At 46.7% G+C, this 22289-nt stretch overlaps 2 protein-coding genes across 5 annotated transcripts in view; both read left to right on the forward strand.

Annotated features, from left to right (window-relative positions):
- Positions 1 to 6878: 6878 nt before the first annotated feature.
- LOC140203983 (uncharacterized) lies at positions 6879 to 10196 on the forward strand. 4 transcript variants are annotated; one of them, XM_072270192.1, is made up of 3 exons: positions 6879 to 6980; positions 8512 to 8631; positions 9153 to 10196. In XM_072270192.1, the coding sequence occupies exon 3, from the start codon at positions 9208 to 9210 to the stop codon at positions 10015 to 10017; it is 810 nt and encodes a 269-aa protein (XP_072126293.1). In that variant the 5' UTR covers positions 6879 to 6980; positions 8512 to 8631; positions 9153 to 9207; the 3' UTR covers positions 10018 to 10196. The 4 variants fall into 4 exon arrangements, with proteins under 4 accessions (XP_072126293.1, XP_072126294.1, XP_072126292.1 ...); XM_072270193.1 differs by having other exon boundaries at positions 8512 to 8534; XM_072270191.1 differs by lacking the exon at positions 8512 to 8631.
- A 10025-nt stretch (positions 10197 to 20221) lies between these two features.
- Positions 20222 to 22289, forward strand: part of LOC140203984 (uncharacterized) — a 50548-nt gene continuing 48480 nt past the window's right edge. Inside the window, exon 1 of the mRNA XM_072270195.1 lies at positions 20222 to 20289. The gene's annotated coding sequence lies outside the window, so the exon portion shown is untranslated. The remainder of the gene's footprint in view (positions 20290 to 22289) is intronic.

Genomic DNA, 22289 nt, shown 5'->3' on the forward strand with positions numbered 1-22289 from the left:
CACACCGTCCTCCAACCCCCAGGACAGGATGCTTCCAGTCCTTGTCCCCAGAGGTAGCCTGTGATTCAGTTTTTAATCAGCTTGTCAGAAATGAAAGACAATGAAGGCTACAAAGGGCTGGTGTGAACACACAGCAGACAGTTCTGAAGTCATAAGTGAGGAGGTGAAGGGGATTTGAAATTGTTTTTTTCATTGTCATATGTACTGAGATGTGGTGAAAAGCTTGCATACTGTTCGTACAGATCAATCTATTCCACAGTGTTGAGGTAGAACAAAGTAAAACAGTAGCCGAGTGTGGAACAAAGTGTAACAGCTACAGAGAAAGTGCAACACTGGCAAACAATAAGGTGCAACAAGGGTAACACATGCAAAATGCTGGAAGAACCGAGCAGGTCAGGCAGACTCTGTGGAAAGAAATGTTTCAGCCCAAGACCCTTCATCAGGACAATAGGGCGCAACAAGGTCTCACTGTACGTGCCAGGGTTCAGCAATGTGTGGGCAGGACTCAGGGTAGACAACCACGGATGTCCTCGATGGTGGGGAGGGTTGTGACCGTGACGGAGAAGGGCGAGTCCGCAACCCTCTGCAGGGTCTTGCGATCCTGCACATCGGAGCCTCCAAACCAGGATCGCCCTTCCAATAGAGGAGGGAAGATCTGCTTTTATATAGCGCCGACCACATTCCCAGAGCCTCCCACAGCCGATGAGGGACTTTCAGAGTGTCACCACTGTGGGAACGTGGAGAGGCTGGCAACCAGTTTATGAACAGCAAGGTGCCAGGGGTGTAGGAGTTCAGAATGAAATTTTTTAACAAAAACTTCCATCATAATCAAAATTATTTCTAAGGAGTGCACCCATTCCATTTCATTCTTTACACTGAGTACATTCAGTACTGTTTGTTTACGTTCATACACATCAAAGGCACTGCCGCCACCCTGGGGTGGTAAACTACTGTCATAATAACTGAGGGGCTTCCTCCCCGCCAGCCCCTCCCTCTCCAATTGGAGAAGAACCGGAACTGTGGCCCTTCCCCACCGAGCCCTGCGGTGGCCGCACCGGGCTTCAGTGCGTCCCTCAGCACGTACTCCTGAGCCTGGAAGGTGCCAGTCGGCAGCATTCTTCCACAGACACCTCGGTGTGTTGGCAGACCAACGGGTTTCCGACAGGCCAAACAGAGTAGGTGATGTTCGTCTGTGTGGGTGTCCCTGGGAACGGTCCGTAGATCAGAGAGTCCCCTGTCATGTAGCTGCTCAGGATGGGCCACGAGTTTCATCTTTCTCCACGTCCTTTTTGCAAACTCCACGGTCTGCAGAGAGGAGAGCCGCCATCTCTTCCCACTCAGTCACCCTGTGAGCAGTGCACTGTGGCAGTGATGCTCCGGGCTCGCAGGAAGGATCCGACTGGGAGATTCCCTCTCACCAGCATCCAGGCAAGGTCCTGGTACCTGTTGGGTTGGTGATGAGGCATTCTGCCTGACAGTCTGGATAGTCTTCAGGAAACCCCCCCACTGTACCCGTTGAGTCCGTTCCCTGCAGAGTCTGCGGGACATTCCGTGTTGTCTTGTGGTCAAAGTTGTTGGTCTGTAAGAACTTTTCCATGAAGAACAGGTAGTGTGGCAATGTTCAGCTGATTGGAACATCATCCTTCGCAACACTGGGGACGAGGAACCACGGCACATAGTGGTATTTGGTGCCCATGTATTCAGATTCCATACTCAGCCTGATGTAGTCACGCACATGTGAGGGTGACACTGGGTACATTTTTGACCCGTTGGGTGAGGTGACACTGGGTACATTTTTGACCCACTGGGTGAGGTGACACTGGGTACATTTTTGCCCCCGTTGGGTGAGGCGACACTGGGTACATTTTTGACCATTGGGTGACGGTGACACTGGGTACATTTTTGCCCTGTTGGGTGAGGTGACACTGGGTACATTTTTGACCCGCTGGGTGAGGTGACACTGGGTACATTTTTGCCCCCGTTGGGTGAGGGTGACACTGGGTACATTTCTGACCCCCCTTGGGTGATGTGAGACTGGGTACACTTTTGCTCCCGTTGGGTGAGGTGACACTGGGTACATTTTTTCCCATTGGGTGAGGGTGACACTGGGTACAGTTTTGACCCCATTAGGTGAGGCGACACTGGGAACATTTTTGCCCATTGTCTGGGGCTTGTACATCATGACCAGTCTGATCTGCTCCATCTTGGATCCCCAGATGAATCTGAAGACACTGTGGTTCCCAGGCTGGAGGGGTGGGGAATGGGCCCCACCTACCCCAGGTACAGGAGCCCTGGGAGCACCTCACACTTGATGGCCAGGTTCTTCCCAGTTATCGATAGGGAGCACCCTCCCCACAGTCCCAATTTCTGGTTTACCTTCTCAGTCCACTCCAGCCAATTCTCATTGCAGGGCTCAACCCCTCCAAACCAGATCCACAGCACCTTCACCTAATCAGACCTGGTGGTGAAGGGGACACTGGATTGGTCAGGCCGTTTGCTGAAAAGCACGGCCTCGCTCTTCGTGCAGTTAACTCTGGCCCCGATGCCACTCACATTGGTCGCAGATGCTGATCAATCTGCAAACTGACCTTGGATCTGAGCAGAAGGCGATGTATGTTCAGGAAAGTTTACATTTGGGTCCCTCCACTGCCTGGCAGCATCACCCCTGTTATGCTCTTGTCCTGCCTGACACCTCTGGCAAAGAGTTCCATACAACACATGAACAAGACAAGAAGGAGTGGGAAACCCGGCCTTCCCGATGCCTTTGGCTAAGGGTTCCCTGCAGCACGTGAACAAGACAAGGGGGTGTGGGCAACCCGGCCTGACTCCAGGCTCGATGGGAAGCTCCGTTTCCCAAACCAGTTTTATTGTTGTCACAGGTGCCAAGGCTCAGTGAAAAGCCTGTTTTGCACAAAGATCAAATTGTTACACAGAACATTGGGGCAGACCAAAGTGGAGTAATAACAAAATGCGGAATAAAGTATAACAGCCACAGAGAAAATGTAATGCAGGTAAACTACAAGGTGCACCGTCATAACGAGATAGATTGTCAAAAGTTCACCTTATTCCACTGGGGAACCGTCTTAATAGCCTTATATCAGCTGGATAGAAGCTGTCCTTGGATCTTCTGCTCGGTGGGAGAGGGCAGAAGAGAAATGTCTGGGGTAGGTGCGATCTTCAATTCTGCTGGCTGCTGCTTCTGATTGTTAATTGTTGATTGTCCTGACGAAGGGTCTCGGCCTGAAACGTCGACTGTACCTCTTCCTAGAGATGCTGCCTGGCCTGCTGCATTCACCAGCAACTTTGATGTGTGTTGCTCTGATTGTTAATGACAGTTGGCAGTCGCAGGTAAAGGTGCACTAGCGCCACCAACTGGACTGGAGTGTGCTACTGCAGTGCAGAATTGGGAAATAAAACCCCCACTGCTTCTCTTTCAAATGGAAGCTAAATCACCCCAAAAAGCCCTATAGATCGTAAGTAATGAAAGACAAAACTGTGAATTAAAGTCACTGCTGTAACTTAGTTTGTAAATGAAAACTATCAACTCCCACAGATAGTAGTGAAGTCTGCATTTGCTTTCTTTCAGCCTTATATGCTTCACATTGTAAATGAATGTGTTTAACTGTTTCATAATGATGACACCTACACACCCCAGAGTGATGGTTTCCAACAAGATAGAAGGGATAATTAAGCAAAGTACACCCAATTCTAAGTCGAGTCAATATAATTCTTTCTCTTGTCTTACCCCCTTCTCCCATCAATCCAGCAGTTTTATGCATTCTGTAAAGGTGTCTCCCATAATGCCCATTATCCCACGGGTCTTTTTTTTTAGATTATGAGGACACGCAGTCCTCTTTTATTGTCATTTAGTAATGCGTGCATTAAGAAATGATACAATATTTCCTCCGGTGTGATATCTCAAAACACAGGCTAGACCAAGACTGAAAAAACTGACAAAACCACATAATTATAACATATAGTTACGACAGTACAATAACAGGTCTTGTCATAATCCCTCAATTCTTAACCCCACCGACTCCTTAGCTTCTGATTTCCTAAGTGGGTCTATCCACTGTTAGACTTTAACAGCTTTTTCAGCCAAACAATCAACCCGTTCACCCCTCTCAAAGCTTCGGTGCGCAAGAACCCATAAGAAGAGGACATGTAAACTTTGTATAAGAAATAAAGTTTGCAGAACTTCCAACAGTAAGTCTGACCTATTGTACGACTCATCAAAACTGGAAAAGAATCTGAACAAGTACAACTTTACAGGGAGAAATTTCCTCCACCCATTGTGAGCCTATAACGACAACAACCAACTCTGCTGTACCTACTGATAGACGGTTAGTAAGTCTTCCCTTCATATGCTGCTGCTTTCCTGAGGCAGCGGATCGAGAGCAAGGGTCAGCTGACAATCTGCTTTCATGATGCAAGCATTGTCTCAAACAAGTGGAATGTTAGTTGTCCCGGGTAGTATGGGAACTGGGGCGATATGAGGGAGGGTTCACTGTCTGCACGGAGGAGAACTGTGGACGGGACGAGGACTGGGACGGAGCCACGGGCGCTCACGGGGAGGGAGCGATGAGCAAGAAAGTGTGGGGGTGGGCAGGGGCAGGAACAAGATAATCGCCCAACCAGGAGAGACTTGCAGTCCGTGTTGAGTTGGGGGATGCCTCCCTTCGCCACTGTTTGTTTGGTAGAAGCTGGATTGCATCCGTCTACGGCTGCATCTGGGTGTTGTTCTTGCAGAAACATGGTAACCAGACAACATCGATGCACCATCGAACTACAGGCCATGACACTCAGGGACTTGGGCTGGATTAGTTTTGTGTCAAAACTGTGTGTTGTTTTTCCCTGCTATCGTAACTCTATGTGCTGTTTGCTGTGTGTGACTGTCGGAGCTGTGTTTGCACCTTGGCCCTGCACAAACTCAGAAAAGAATCTCAGGGTTGTATGTTGTGACATGTATGTACTCTGATAATAAATTTTACTTTGAATAAGGAGCGCTGTTTCATCTGGCTGTATTCATGTGACAATTAAACTTGAAATAGAACTTTTAAGGTGATTGGAGGAAAGTGTAGCAGGGATGCCAGTGATCGGTTCTTTACACAGAGGGGGGTGAGAAACCCTACCAGGAGTGGTGGAGGAGGCAGATACATCCGGGACACTTGGATAATAGAAAAATGGAGGGTCTTGCAGGAGCGGAGGGTTAGATTGATCTTTAGAGCAGCTGGGACAATGCGATGGGCTGAAATCCTGCACTGTGCTGTAATCTTCAATGGTCTATGCTCTAAGATGAGGGCTTGAGAACTCACTGACCATATAGTTGGGAGTCAATGATTTGTTTGGAGATCGCACCAACCTTGCACCTATTCCCATACCTTAGTTACAGGTGTTTGGCAATTAATTTCCGTCCCATGCAGGGCCGAAATGTGGACTTCCATTAAATGTGCCAAACTACATTCAACTCCCTGCTGGCTGCGTTTGGTGAAGCAACTTAGATCGAGATTTCAACTACCTACCTGCCCACTGCATTGTTGGAGAAATGGAGAGTGATTTGTTTTGTTCCAGATGTATGCTACATGTGACCTGGGAGGGTTTCTTTGACCTTGCACTAATCAGTATTTTCAATATTACTCCACCCGAAGACCCTGCCAATGGCCTCAGCCCGTCAAGATTCAAAATTGTTTAATATTATTTCCAGTGTAAAGGAGAACAAAATAATTGTCAGTCTGGATGCGATGCCACACAAGATAAAACACAATAATGAATGCAATTAAAAATTCCATAATAAATAAATACAAATACATAAGGTATCTCATGTACACAAACTGATTGTATGTCTCTAAAGTGACGTGTGTCTGTACACAAGGTGACTCTGACAGGAAACAATAAAGTCGTGGTGATTGGGAGTGTGGAGGGGTGGGTTAGTGGGTGGAGGTGTTGATCGGCCTTACTGCTTGGGGAATGTAACCGTTTTTGAGTCTGCTGGTCCTGGCAAGGATGTGACATAGTCTCCTCCCTGAAGGGAGTGGAACAGTCCTTGGGTGGGAACATTCAGATTGTTACTGGACCTACTCTGGCACCTTTCAGTTTACATGTTCCTGCTGGCTGGTGATATGTTGGACAGTTCTGACTACCTGTTGTGGAGGCTTCCTGTCCGCCACAGTGCTGTTTCCGTACCAGCAGGGACACAGCACGTTAGGATGCTCCTGCCACGTTTCTCAGGAACACCCTTCCAGGAAGAGAACAGTGGCCCTGAATTCCAGATTCACCAGACTCTGACCAAAGAAATTCCCTTTCTGAGCCTGTGCATTCTGGTCCCAGACCCTGTCCATGTCCACTCTGTCTCGGTCTGTCATTATTCGACAGGTTTCAATGAAAACCCCTCCCCCATTCTTCTGAACTCCAGCCCAGAGCTATCAAACGCGCCTCATACGTTAACCCTTTAATTCCCAGAATCATTCTCATGACCCTCCTCTGGACCCTCTCCAATGCCAGCACATCCTTTCCTAGACAGCTGCTCACACTACTCCAAGTGTGGTCTGGCCCGTGCCTTATCAAGCCTCACCATTAAATCCTTGCAGCCTGATGTGTGGCACCTCGTCAAAGCCCTTCTGAAAATACATCCACCTATTCTCCTTTGCCTATCTATCCTGCTTGTTACTCCCTTGAGGAAGCCATGCTGACGACAGTCTGTTATCAAGTGCCCCGAAGCTTGATGTACACCTCGCCGACCGCAGTAGTCAGGCTAACTGGTCTGTAATCGTTTCCCCAGAGCCGCCGCCACAACTGCGGTTTGTTCACTCACTTCCGGCTCAGGAGCAGAGACCGGATCTGACATCACGAACATGCGCAGTACGCTCCTACCACACAAACGCTTCCGGGAGGCCGGCGGCAGGTAGGGGCAGAGCATCGGGTCCCGGGTTTAATCAGCACCGAGGTCGAACCCGCAACTGGAGCCAAACCCGCGGAACAAGGTGGTGAAACTGACGCGGAGAGCTACCACACTGGGACCATACCGCTCTTCGCCTCCCTCCCCGCCGCAGCGCCGGAGTTTTCATTATTCGTCTCGTCAGTCTGGGGCGGAATATCCCGGGGGAGGGGGGGGAGGGAAGTAGGGCTGCGCATGCGCATTGGGCCTGATTCGGTTCGTCCGGGCGGGTTGCTGGAGCGCAGGGGATTGTGGGTCACGTGGCTGACATATTTCTGTTGTCTCAGTTTGCCCACAAACCGAGTCTTGAAACTCAGACAGGCAGATTGCAATGCGGTTTGCTCTCCGAATCCCGCCAATATTCAAATCCCAGATAAAGGCTACGGTTGAGATTGACACCAAAAATTAAGGAATAATGTTGATAATTGTGATTCCACGAATTGCTTGATTAATTCTATTTATTGATCTATTTGATATTCAGCGCGGAACAGCCCCTTAGAGCAAAACCGCTCAGCAACCCCCAATTAACGCTACCCTAATGACAGGAGAATTTATATTGACTAATTAACCTCCTAACCAATACGTCTTTGGACTGTGGGAGGGAAAATACAGCACCCAGAGAAAAACCCACGTGTTCCACAGGGACAATGTACAGGCAAATCAGAGAGAGAGCGAATTGAGTTCTGGACTACAGCTGGTTGCACTAACCACTATGCTAAAATGTTTGCATGGGTTTCCTCCAGAGGCTCTGATTTCCTTTCAAAGACGTGCTGCCCCACAGGGTGGATCGGCCTGTCTCTAAATAAATAAAATGAAATGTCCTCTCTATAAATACTGAAACCTTTCCCATTTGCAGGAGAATACCCCCAGCTCTCTTTGCATAATTCTTGAACCTTGGGGATAATTTACCAGCTCTTCTCAAAATATGCTTTCAGGTGGGGGGGAGGTGTCTAACTAAGTCTCTCAGACTCCAGATTCTTGTGAAAGGTGCCATCTCCAACAATGCAGAAATCCCTCGGTACTACAATGGCATTTAATTTAAGTGGTGTGTCTTACGGAGATACTGTTCTATAGAACCCTGGTTAGACCACACTTGGAGTATTGTGTTTGGTTCTGGTGTCTTCATTATAGGAAGGTTGTAGAAGCTTTCGAGAGGGTGCAGCGTAGATTTACCAGGATGCTGCCTGGATTAGAGAGCATGTCATACGAAGAAAGGTTGAGTGAGCTGGGGATATTTTCTTTGGAGTGAAGGAGGGTGAAAGGTGTACAAGGTGATAAGAGTCATTGATAGCGTGAGCAACCAGAGACATGCCTAGGGCAGAAATGGCTAATACAAGGGGCACCATTTTACGGTGATTTTGAGGAAAGTGGGGGAGGGGAGGTGTCAGAGGTAATTTCTTTGCATCAAGTGGTGGGTGCATACAACACACTGCCAGGGTGATGGCAGAAGCAGATGCAGTGGATGATAGAAAATTGGAGGGCTATGTGGGAGGGGAGGGGAGGGTGAGGTCAATCGTGGGCTGAGGAGCTTGTGCTGTAATGTTCTATGTTCTAATTTTGTGTTTGTGTCTCTGCAGTGGAACTTCAAGTCCAACGTTTGGTGAGGGGCAGTTCTCCATTCTGCCTGAAATGATCAGTTCAGAATTGCTGACTTGCATTTATTGATTACTTTTGTAACACTCCCGTTGAAGGGGATTGTGAGTAGATGTTTGTCTCTGGGAATCTTAAACTCAATACCACACCAGATCCGCAGCGTCTGTCGGTTCAACAGCGTCGCTGAGTGTCACAAGTCGTTTGACTGTGGAGTAGGAGTTGCTTGTTTCTGATGCTTAACCAGACAGGGAACTTAGACACAGTTAAATCTGCATTCTCTACCTGCAGGAAGCTTTTTTTAAGCTTCTGAAGGTGTGAGCAAATAGACCCTGAGATGTCAGTAAGATAGAAACCCAGGGGATTCTGCATTTGCCAGAAATCCAGAGTAACACACAAATGTAAAATACTGGAAGAACTCAGCAGGTCAGGCAGCATCTGTGGAGAGGAGTAAGCAGTTGACATTTTGGGCTGAGACAGTTTATCAGGACTGAAATATCTATGATAGTTGTATAATGTTTGGAAAAGAAATAGTCCCCTCTCCTGGTGGGAAACTGGTGCATCATGTGGGAAGAATTCATTGATTTAGCCTCCTGCTCAAAGCACCTTGTATCCATCATCCTCACAGGCAACAAGCTGTTCCATTGCTCCTCGTGGGATCGGTTGTTCAGTCACCTGACCTGATGAGACCCCAGCGAGAATCTGGGGAGAGGTTATTCTGCTGCTCGGAGTGTGGGAAGGGATTCACCCAGTCGTCCAACCTGCTGAGGCACCAGAGGGTCCACAACAGGGAGAGGCCGTTCACCTGCTCAGAATGTGGGAAGGGATTCACCCACTCCTCCAGCCTGGTGATTCACCAAAGCGTCCACACTGGGGAGAGGCCGTTCATTTGCTCCGAGTGTGGGAAGGGATTCGCCATATTCTCTTACCTTCGCAAGCACCAGCGAGTTCACAGTGGGGAGAGGCCGTTCACCTGCTCCAAGTGCGGGAGGCAGTTCTCCCAGTCAGCTCACCTGAAGAGACATCAGCAAGTCCACACGGGGGAGAAACCATTCACCTGCTCTGAATGCGGGAAGGGATTCACCCGGTCCTCCAACCTGATGACCCACCAACTGGTTCACACCGGAGAGAGGCCGTTCACCTGCTCCGAGTGCGGGAAGGGATTCACTCAGTCGTCCCATCTGCTGACGCACGAGCGAATTCATACCGGGGAGAGGCCCTTCACCTGCTCCGAGTGTGGGAAGGGGTTCAATCGATCGTCTGACCTCCTGATACATCAGAATATTCACACCGGGGAGAGGCAGTTCACCTGCTCCGAGTGTGGGAAGGGATTCACTCGCTCATCCAGCCTGTTGCGACACCAGCAGATTCACACTGGGGAGAGGCTGCTCTTCATCTGCTCTGAGTGTGGGAAGTCGTTCACTCGGTCATCCACTCTCGCCATGCACCAGCGAGTTCACACCCAGGAGAAAAATTTATTAACTATAATTTAACCAGGCATTAACATTCTAACTAGCACAGCCACTCAGCTGCCCGTGTCGCTGCCCTTCACAGCCAGGTCTGAACCCTGGGCACTGGGCACGGCAGGGGTTTGATTCTACTGCTCACCCCTATAACTGGGATGGAGCTTAATAGTCTGGTTCTGTGATGAATAAAGCTGTTCCATTTTAAACTGTATGTTTCAGACCTTCACTGTCTCTAGAATACACACAATGCATTAACTATTGTTTACTGTGAATTAGTATTAACATTTTGTTGGAAAGTAAGGCCATTTGGCCCATCTGGTCCCTGCCAGTGTTTCTGCTCCATAGCTGCCTCCTCCCCTAGTACCCTGCTGGAATGTTCTCGTACGAGGGGTAATTGATAAGTTCGTGGCCTCAGGTAGAAGGAGATGAGTTGTACAGCTCTCCTTACCTGCATGTGTAGTTCAACTGTTTTGAGTGATTACACAGAATGTTTGAAGCTAATAGCTACAAACTTATCAATCACCCTTGTTGTGGACCACTTTCTGGATTCCACGATGCCGACTTCTACAAAGAAGGGATCTGTGTGCTCCACGAGCGCTGGACTAAGTGTGTAAATGTAGGAGGGGACTATGTTGAAAAATAAATGTACCAGGTTTTCTAAGATTGACTCCTTCTACCCTAGGATACGAAATTATCAATCACCCCTGGTATTTCTTTTCCCTCCCGTTGTCACTCAGATCTTCATTTCATCACCTGACCCCCCCCCCCCCCCCCCCCGGGCAACACACACATCACTGGAAGATCTCAGCAGGTCAGGCAGCATCTGTGGAGAGGAGGGGAATGAACAGTCATTCTGGGCCATCGCACTTCATCGGGACTGGAAAGGAAGGGAGAGGGAGCTGGGAAGGATTACAAGCTGGCAGGTGAGAGATGTAATGAGGTGGTTGGGGATGAAGGAAGCAGCTGGCAGGTGATGGGTGGGAAACGTAAGAGGCTGAAGAAGCAGGAATCTGATAAGGACAAGAGAGTGGACCGTGGGACAAAGGGAAGGAGGAGGGACACCAGGGGGAGATGATAGGTGACGAGAAGGTAGAGGTTGGCCCAAGTGGGCAATTGAGGAAGGGGGAGGGGGGAAATTACCAGAAGGTGGAGAAATTGGTGTTCATGTCGTCAGGTTGGAGGCTACACAGACAGAATATGAGGTGTCGCTGCTCCAACCTGAGAGTGGTCTCATCATGGCAGGAGACGAGATTATGTCAGAATGGGAAATAAGATTCTACATTAACCTTACTCTGGGTGAAGGGCTTTCCCCTAATTTCCCTATGGGGACTTCTACAAACTGAAGGACAAGATGAGCTCGCTGGTGTGCCATCATACACATTCCCTGCGCCTTAAGTTGCTGGTGCCTGGGGGGATTACACTGGGTAGTTTACTCCAGACAGTTCAGAAAACAACTACTTTTACGTCTTCTTTTCCTTTCAAATGTGGTTCTGCTACTGTTAAAGCCTGTGATCCACATTCTGGTGGTGTGTTTTTGGGCCGATTGAGCAACCTGGCACTTTGCGGTCTCTGAGGATGCTTCAAGTGAAATGTGTGGCCTCGAGGACAAGAGGCCTAGAGAGGTAGTGTGAGCGCATGATCGACTGCCATTTGTCACCGGTCACACTGGTCAAAGCACCAAGGAAGATTGAAATAATGGAGGTGGGCGGGTGTCCTGCGCCGCTTGCCAACGCCTCGCTCACTGCTGTCAGAGGAAGGTGTCTGTGTGTGACAGTCTCTCTCACTCACTCGCTGCCCCCAAAGGAAGGTCACTGCGGTTGAATGGTCTTTCCCTCGTTGCTGTTGGAGGATGGTACCGGAGTCCTGGGTTTTGGGCAAGGTTTGAACTGACTGAATATGCCTGGACGATTCAATCTTGTGTTACAGTTTCTGTGGTTTTAACTTTTTTATTTGGTTTCCATTTTAATGATTCTTTTTGCATGGTATGGGGGAGGGTTGATGTTCATTGTTTGAACAAGTTCCATGGTTTTTTTTGTTTCTTGGCTGTCTGTGGAGAGGACGAATTTTAGGGTTGTATACTGCATACATATTTGCCTTGACTAATAAAAGCAAGTATTCCACCCAATCGACCTGTGTAGCCATGAACCTGGATCCCAAAATCTCTCTGGTCAGGAACTCTGCTAAGGACCTTGCCCAAACAGTTGCCCTACCAAGGTACAACACTTCACATTAATCTGGGTTAAACTCCATCTGCCATTTCTCTGCCCATATCTGCAACTGACCTATATTGCACTGTATTCTTTCTCAGTCTCCTACACTACCACAACTCCTCCAATCTTGGTATCACCCACAGACTTACTAACCCACCTATCTACATTTTCATCCAGGTCATTTATATACATCACCATCAGCAGAGGTCTCAGCACAGATCCCTGTGGAACACCACAAATTACAGACCTCCGGTTCAAATTAGTTCCTTCAACCAGGGAGAGGGAAGCGCAGAATCAAATATCGCTGTGATGATCATACATTCTAGTATCAATTGTTTGGCGACAATAAAGTAAAGTAACCACTACCCTCTGTCTTCTATGTGAAAGCCATTTCTGAATCAAACAGCCAATTTGCTGTGGACCCCCTACATTTTAATCTTCTGGATCAGCCTCCCATGAGGGACTTTGTCAAACACCTTACTAAAATCCAAGTAGACCATATCCACTGCCCTACCCTCATCAATCACCTTGTCAAAAAAAAAACCTCAGTTAAGCTGGTGAGGCACGACTTGCCACACACAAAGCTATGCTGGCTCTCCCTAATTAGGCCACAGGTTTTGAAGTGCTTATATACCTTATTCCTGAAGAATTTTCTCCAGGAATTTCGCAAGGATCACCATTCTGTAGTTCTGGATTTTCCCTTGTTCCCTTTTTAAGTGGAAACATAACATCAGCCAGTCAGCAGTCCTCCAGGATCTCGACTGTGGCTAGAGAGGACATGAAGATACTGGTCAAGGGCCCACCAATCCTATCTCTTTCCTTCTTCAATAACCTGTGTAAATCCATCAGGTCCTGGAGATTTATCCACCTTAATACTCATTAAGAGGCCCAAAACTTCCTCCTCCTCAACCCCAAAACGCCCTAATGTATTTATATACTCAGCACTGATCTCCTGGTCCTTCATATCCTTTTCCGTGGTAAACACTGAAGCAAAGTACTCATTAAGTACCTCACTCACATTCTCTGCATTCAAACAAATGTTCTCCCCTTTTCCTTGAGTGGTCCCACCCTCTTCCAAGTTATCCTCTTACTTTTGATGTATGTATAGAATGCCTTGGAATTCACCTTAATCCTATTTGCCAAGGACTTTTCATGGCCCCTCCTGACTTTCCTAATTCCCTTCTCTAGTTCTTTTCTGGCTTCTTTATAATCGTCATGCACTTAGTTTGATCTGAGATTCTGAAGCTTTACATACCTTTCTTGTCTAAATTCATCACCTCTCTCCACCAAAGTTCTCTATCTTTCCATCACCGTCCTTCCTTCTAACAGGAACATATATTACTTGTACTCTGTGCAATTGCTCTTTAAAAAACACTCTCCACATGTCTAATGTGAGCTTGCCAATTAACTCTTCTTGCCTAATGCCCTTTTAATTCGTGCTACCTCAATTGAAAACTCTTCTGCAAGGATCATGCCTATCTTTGTCCATAGAAATCCTGAACGATAAGGAGTTGTAGTCCCTGTTCCTTAACTGCTCACCCACTGAAAGGTCAGTCACCTGGCCAGGCTCGTTACCCAACACTAAGTCCAGTACGGCTCCTCCTCTCACTGGACCATCCACATATTGATTTAAGGAACCTTCCTGAATACACTTAACAGACTTTGCCCCATCTAAACCCCGGGCATTAAGAAAGCCACAGTTTATATTAGGGAAGTTGAATTCCCCCTATGACAACAACCCTATTACTTTTACACATTTCCTTAATCTGTTTACATATCTGTTCCTCATTATCTCGGTTGCTGTTAGGGAGTCTGTAGTACAATCCCATCTGTGTGATTACAGTCTTCCTATTCCTGAGTTCCACCCAAATGGACTCAGTGTCTGACCCCTCCATTATGTGTCCCCTGAGTGCAGCTGTGATATTGTCCCTGATTAGTAGTGCAACTCCTCTATCTTTTCTAAAACTTCAACAACCTGGTATATCAATCACCCATTCCTTCCCCTCTCTCAACCAGTTTTTAGTGATGGCCATAACATCGTATTTCCATGTGCTGATCCACGCTCTTTTCATCATCTTTACCAATAGTACTCCTAGCATTAAAATATATACACTTCAAACTATCCAACCCATCACACCTGTTACTTCAAATTTGCCCTTCAATACATTCCCTGATATCTACCTTCCTTACTGATCTGGGGCTCCAGTTCTCAGTCCTCTGCAAAATTAGCTTAAACTACCCCTAAGTAGCATTAGCAAACCTCCTGGCCAGGATATTGGTTCTCCTTCAGTTCACGAGTCACACCTCTTCTACAGGTCACCTCTTCCCCAGAAAATGTCCCAATGATCCAAGAATGTGAAACCCCCTGCACCATCTCCTCAGCCACTCATTCATCTGGGCTATCACCCCATTCCTACTTTCACAAGCCCATGGCACAGGGAGTAATCTGGAGATTACAACCTTGGAGGCCCTTTTCAACCTCTTTCTTAACTCCATATACCCACTGCATAGGACCTCTTCCCCTTTTCTGCCTATGTCATTGGTGCCAATATGCGCCAAAACCCCTGGCTGTTCTCCCTCTCCCCTTAAGAATATCAATAGACAATAGGTGCAGGAGTAGACCATTCAGCCCTTCAAACCAGCATCGCCATTCACTGTGATCATGGCTGATCATCCACAATCGGTACCCTTTTCCTGCCTTCTTCCCATATCCCTTCACTCCACAGAGCTCTATCTAACTCTTTCTTGAAAGAATCCAGAGAATTGGCCTCCACTGCCTTCTGAGGCAGAGTATTCCACAGAACCACAACCCTCTGTGTGAAATATCCTCTAATACATCATGGACCCTAGCACCCAGAAGGCAACACACATTCCTGGTGTCTCTTTTGCGGCTATTGAATCTCCTATTGACTCCCCTGTAACTACCACATTGCCCGACTTTCCCCTTCCCTGTTGAGCCTCAGAGCCACCAGCCTGGCTGCTAGTCCTGCCCCACAGCAGTATCTGAAGAGGTATAATTGTTTCAGAGGGGAAGAGCCACAGGGGAACCTGCACTAACTTATTAACCCCCTTATCTCTCCTGGTGGTCACCATCTACTGTCTGATGCCCGTACTCTGGGTGTGACACCTCTTCAAAAGTCCCATCTATAATATCTTCAGCCTCCCGGATAATCCCGAGCAAATCCTACTCCAGATCCAACTCTTTGACCGGTCAGTCAGGTGCATTTCCCGCAGATGTAATCTACATCTGACAGGGGGAGCATTCCATCCTGACTGCTCTGTAGTACAGAACTACAAGGCTTCCCTCCTCTTAAGTGTGCCTTCGCCTGTTCAGCCAAAGCCTTCACTCTCTGACAATGGCCGCACTGCTTGATCCAACCTTTCTTTTACTTGCAGCGGAGTTCGCCGAATGACACCGACACTTCCCACACCATGTACGTTTACAGCCAGCAGTCACATCACTAGGTACAGGTGTACCGAATAAAGTGCCCAGTGAGTGCACGTCTATTAGCAATTTGCTCTGGTGTTGGTCAGGGTATGGCATGCAATAAAAAACAACAATCAACAGTTCTATATATATAAAAAAAGAATTGTATAAAAATAAAGTTAGAACTTAAAGGATAGATGTTGAATAAAATGGGCACGAATACATAAATAACAGCATTTATTTACAATACAAACAGCATTATAAAAAAGTGGTTTAGAGTGTTCCAGAAACATGAGAAAATCTGCAGATACTAGAAGCCAAAGCAACAGACACAAAATGCAGGAGGAATTCGGCAGGTCAGGCAGCATCTACAGAAAAGAGTAAACAGTTGATGTTTTGGGTCTCAACCTTTCAGTCCTGATGAAGGGTCTTGGCCTGAACGTAGACTGTTTATTTGTTTCCATAGATGCTGTGTGTGTGTTGATTAAGTGTTTGCAGTGTAGTGTGTGAGGTAGTAAATAGAGGGCGGTGGGGCTAACTAGAATGGTTGATCAGATTAACAGCCTGGGGGGGAACTGTCAAAATGGCGTTAAATTGTTGTTTAATAGCGCTTTCCAGAAGGGGGTTTTTAGAAAAGGCATTATGGATTGTGTCTGCGATGATTTTTCCTGCCCAGTTCTTTCTCCTGGACACGTACAGCTCCTACATGACCGTAGATTGCAGTCAATGACCTTTTGACAGTATGCTGTAGTTTTTGTAAACTGCGAGAGGATGCCACATCAAGCCAGACAGTAATGGCTGATGCGAGGATGCTCTCTGTGATGTCAGAGTAGAATTGCACCTGTACGTTCTGGGGAAGATGGAATTTGACCAACTGCCCCCGATGGTAGAGGGGCTTCTGGCACCGGTGAGGGGAGGGGCTGTACTGCTCCTGGACAAGGGTGGGACAATGAGTCGACTATACCTTCCACCTCTGATCAACGAGTCTCTTTGCAGAACTCACTCCCTGTAACCAACTCAGCAGAACAAAATTCAGGTTTCCCAGAAAGCTTGTGTCTTGGGAAAAGTTCTAAACATTTTCACATGGCATTCTCAGCTTTGTCATTTGATTGTGGATATACTGTAAAAATCATTGTAATATGTGTCACAAATCCAAAACTTTGATCAAAACTGTAGGTGTAAATTGTGGCCCCTTATTGCTCCACTGTTCTGAACTTACATTATGTTAAGTTCCAAACACAAGATTTTGCAGATGCCTGAAATCCAAAGGTACACATAAGATGAAAGAGCTGATTGTGAACTTCAGGAAGGGTAAGACAAAGGAACGCTTACCAATCCTCATAGAGGGATCAGAAGTGGAAAGACTGAGCAGCTTCAATTTCTTCAGTGTCAAGATCTCTGAGGATCTAACCTGGTCCCAACATATTGATGTAGTCATAAAGAAAGCAAGACAGCAGCTATACTTTATTAGGAGTTTGAAGAGATTTGGCATGTCAACAAATACACTCAAAAACTTCTATAGTTGTACTGACAGGCTGCATCACTGTCTGGTATGGAGGGGCTACTGCACAGGACCAAAAGAATCTGCAGAGGGTTGTAAATCTAGTCAGCTCCATCTTGGATACTAGCCTACAAAGTACCCAGGACGTCTTTAGGGACCAGTGTCTCAGAAAGGCAGCATCCATTATTAAGGATCTCCAGCACCCTGGGCATGCCCTTTTCTCACTGTTACCATCAGCTAGGAGATACAGAAGCCTGAAGGCACACACTCAGTGATTCGGGAACAGCTTCTTCCCCTCTGCCATCCGATTCCTAAATGGACATTGAACCCTTGACACTACCTCACTTTTTTAATATACATTATTTCTGTTTTTGTACATTTTAAAAATCTGTTCAATATATGTAATTGATTTACTTACTATGTTTTATTTTATTTATTATTATTTTCTGTCTCTGCTGGATTATGTATTGCATTGAACTGCTGCTGCTAAGTTAACAAATTTCACGTCACATGCCGGTGATAATAAACCTGATTCTGATTCTGACACAGAAAATGCCAGGGGAGCTCAGCAGTTTGGGCAGATTAGATACCTGAACAATGCACCTGCTTTTTCCCCTCCCGTACTACGCTTGGGTTTCTCGGGTGCTCCTCATCCGGGCTTGCTCATTTATGTACATTAAGGATGTTTGGGTTTTCCGATACCTCCATGTGTTCATTTCTAACATGTCCAACGTCTCAGCTATCTCCAGTATTACTTGGATAACCCTCTTCGGTGGTGAAGGCAGGTGCAAAGAATTTGGCTCCTTGGACCACACCTCCAAAAAAACAAAACAAAATACTCACTGAACACCAAACACCATCCACAAATTCCCATGTTAGATCTTCCATGGACTATTATTTACTACTCATAGACCCAGAATCAGGTTTATTATCATTGACGTAGGTTGTACATTTTGTTGTTTGGAAGCAGCAGTATATAAAATTATGCAGCAAAAAATAAAGCAGTGGGGTCCAGAAGGAAAGTGAAATAGTAAGGTTGTGTTCGTGGGCTGTTCAGAAATCTGACGGCCATTCAGAAAAACCTGTTCCTAAAATATTGAGTGTGTATTTAGGCTCCTACGCCTCCTCCCTGATGGTAGTAAGGAGAAGGGAACATGTCCTGGATGGATGTGGTATTTTGAGACATCGATGATAGGGAGGCTGGTGCCCTTGCAGTTTTTTCCCTGAGGTCCTCGATGGTGGGAGGCCAGCAACCTCGATGGAACATTTTCCATGCTGAGGTCCCAAACCTGCAGAGGGTTCCGAGCTCAGCCAGCTCCATCATGGGCATCAGCCACCCAGCATCCAGGACATCTTCAAAAGCCGATGATTAAGAAGGCAGTGTGCATCATTGAGGACCCCCATCACCCAGGACACACCCTCTTCTCATTGTTACCATCAGTGTGGAGCAACAGGAGCCTGAAGTTCTTCTGCCGTCAGATTTCTGAATGGTCCATGAACCCATAAATGCTATCTCTCTCTTTTTGACATTAAATTTTTATTATACTTTTACCTATTTCATATTTTTATGCATTGCATTGCACTGCTGCCTCAAAACAACAAATCCCACATCATATGGCAGTGATAACAAAACATAAAATCAGATGTACAAACATAGAACACGAGAGCTCAGTACAGGCCCTTCACCCCACGATGTTGTTTATGAATGTGCAGGTCCTTTGGTCCACAGTATTGTTTCTACATCCACGCAACACATTTGGATTCCATTAATTTTGGCAGATAATCTTTTCTGTCGCTTTCTCTACTGCTCTCATTAGTCTTCGTTTCGCATCCAATTCCTTCCTAATCAGCCTGGCTCCTCTGGTCACTAACAAGAGAAATTCTGCAGATGCTGGAAATCCAAGCCAACACACAAAATGCTGAAGGAACTCAGCAGGCCAGGCAGCAGCTAGGCCAAAGGTACAGTCAACGGTTCAGGCCGAGATCTTTCGGCAAGACTGGGGAAAAAAGAGTAGATCTTAAAAGTGGGGGAGAGATGAAGTAAAGAGCTGGAATGTTGATTGGTGAGAGACACGGGGCTGGAGAAGGGGGAATCTAATAGGACAGGACAGAAGATCATAGAAGAAAGAAAAGGGGGGAGGAACACCAGGGGGCTGGCAAGGAGGTAAGGTGAGAGAGGGGAAAGGGAATGCGGAATGGTGGGGGTGAGACCATTACTGGAAGTTTGAGAAATCGATGTTCATGCAATCAGGTTGGCGGCCCCTTTAGTATTGTGGCTTTCTGGAGTTTTACATAGATTTGTGTTGAGCTAATTCTTTAATGCTATTGTGTAGTGACTTTGGGATGATACCAGTTGAAGATATAACTATTGGGACAATGTATACCCTGTTCATGTTCCATAGTCTTTTAATTTCCTCTTTTAATTCAGCATATTTCCGGTGCTTTTCACTTATTCATTTTTGTAAGTTTGGAATGGCTATTCCTGTTAACTGTTCTTGCTTATTTATCCTGTAATATTATATTATGGATTGTCCTATCTGTACTAATTGATCCGTTGTAATATAATTGTGTTGGACAAGAAGGCTGACAGTGGGTAGTCAAAACTGCCCAACACCATGCTACCTGCCATGAAGGCCAGGTATACAGAAAAGTGACAGGAAAAGGCCAGTAATATCATAAAGGAACCCACCCACCTTGCTCATGGACTGTTGCCTCACTCCCATCAGGGAGGAGGCTATGTAATATCCACACCAGGGCCACCAGACCTGAAAACAGTTTCTTTCTGCAAGCAGGAAAGCTGATCTCCACCCACCAACCCACGTCCACCACCACCACCACCACCACCACCATTTCTTGTCAGTCTCCTCATGCACTTAAAATTGTACATGAAACAATCCTGAATCTGAATGTTGGGCGCAGGGACAATAACCTTATGCAATTATCTGTCACATTTTTGCTGGTGGGAGGTTTATATGCAGAGATTGCCAGTCCCGTTTGGGAAATGAGACCCTGTACAAAGGACCTCTGATTTTATTTCCAGCTTCCGCCAGCAGGGGGCACCCGTTGCAATTAAAAACGGCCTAGCGCGCATGCGCACGACCAATATCACGTCAGAAACGCGCGCACTGCGGATCTTCCAGGCGGAAGCCGCTGGAAAGCAGGTAGGGGCGAAGCGACGGGCTGTGGGATGTTTCACCGCTGAGGGTAAATCCTGGCCGTGGGGGAAAACTCAGTCCAATGCCAGTAAACCCCGCGGGTCACCGCACCGGGACGGCGCCAGCCATCTTCCCGCGGCCCGCGCCGCCACGGCGGCTTTGTCCTGTCAACCTGGCCCGAGATGCATTGCGGTAAAAAGCCGCGCATGCGCGGTTCGCTGTGACCGTTTGTGGGCTGCAGAAAATGCGGATAAATTTTAAACTAGTGGGCTAGCCGACATCCCAATCTTTCTCGCCGCAGGCTGTATACATTTGCAAATCATGTGTATTTTGTTTATTTCCATACATTATCTATTTTCGTATAAAATTTGTACAAATTTGAGAACTTTTTTAAAAAGCTCTGTCACGTACCTTGTGACGGGTTAAAGAACCAGCAGAAATGAAAAACACCTTTTGGAGTCTGGTATTGCTGTGAACTAATACTCGTTTATTAGTAACTACGCAAGACAGTAATAAAATTCAGGTATATCAGACAGGTTAGCAATGCTTTTATATATATATATAAACCAAGTTTCTTCAAGCCTAGGGGTACATGGATACAGTCTTACGGTGATGGGTAAAGTTCAGTTCGTGGGATTGAGTTGAGTAGTGATGGAGAGAGAGAGGAGTTGTGGTTGTCCGAGTAAGCGGATGCCGTCAATTCTGCCTGTTGTCCTCTGAAATCCTTTAGAAGTCACTGAATGTGACCACAACAAGGGGACTGTTTTCTGTGGTGGAGCTATCAACCCAGGCGAGGGTTGGACACTAATAACTTCTCACCAGTCACACCTTTTCCACACTGTGAGAGCCACTGATCGATCCTCCAAAAACCCACCTTTCTGTGGGCACAACAAAGCTCATCCAGTGTCCAAAATCATGTGTGTCTAACAACCAGCTGATCTTATATGTATCTCAGCATGCTGAACACCAGCCGTCCATCAAGTAGCTCCTCCCTTCTCTCTCTGTAGGAACTCAGAAGCTGGCAGTGTCCTTGCAGAAATTCCAAACAAACTGTGAGCAGTCATTGCCTCTCTCTCTCTTCATAACAAGGTGTTTGTGCTTTACAGCTCTCTCTCTTTTTAAAAGCACAGTTCATAAGGGATCATTCAGGATCCCGCCACAACTGTTTAAAAACCATTGAAAAAATAAACCCTGATAATACGTTTATCTGAATTGTGTGGGAAAATTAAAAGTATGGATAAAATAGAGTACAGAAACACGTTCTTTGGATACTTATGTCATATTTGCTTTTGGTTAGTTTTCCAATGATCTTGTACTTTTGCCCAGGAAAGAGTTTCTCTCTAGTCTGTCAAGTTATTGAGTGATGTTTATAGCTATCAGATCTCCCCCCAACCATCTGTTTTCAGAGCAATCCCACTTCTACAGTCCACCCAGAGAACTAAAATCCCTCATCCCTGAGTCGTCTATTCATCCCCAGGAATAAAGCTTCAAAATAACTAGGTATTGATAGAGATCTAGAAGATTATAAGGCTAGCAGAAAGGAGCTTAAGAATGAAATTAGGAGAGCCAGAAGGGGCCATGAGAAGGCCTTGGCGGACAGGATTAAGGAAAACCCCCAAGACACTCCACAAGTATGTGAAGAGCAAGAGCAGACGTGGGAGAATAGGACCAATCAAGTGTGACAGTGGAAAAGTGTGTATGGAACCAGAGGAGGTAGCAGAGGTACTTAACAAATACTTTGCTTCAGTATTCACTACAGAAAAGGATCTTGGCAATTGTAGGGATGACTTACAGTGGTCTGAAAAGCTTGACAATGTAGATATTAAGGAAGAGGATGTGCTGGAATTTTGGAAAGCAGTCAAGTTGGATAAGTCACCGGGACCGGATGAGATGTACCCCAGGCTACTGTGGGACGTGAGTAGGAGATTGCTGAGCCTCTGGCGATGATCTTTGCATCATCAATGGGGACAGGAGAGGTTCCGGAGGACTGGAGGGTTGTGGGTGTT

This window comes from Mobula birostris, chromosome 10, assembly GCF_030028105.1.
Source record: "Mobula birostris isolate sMobBir1 chromosome 10, sMobBir1.hap1, whole genome shotgun sequence".
Taxonomy (NCBI): Eukaryota; Metazoa; Chordata; class Chondrichthyes; order Myliobatiformes; family Myliobatidae; genus Mobula; species Mobula birostris.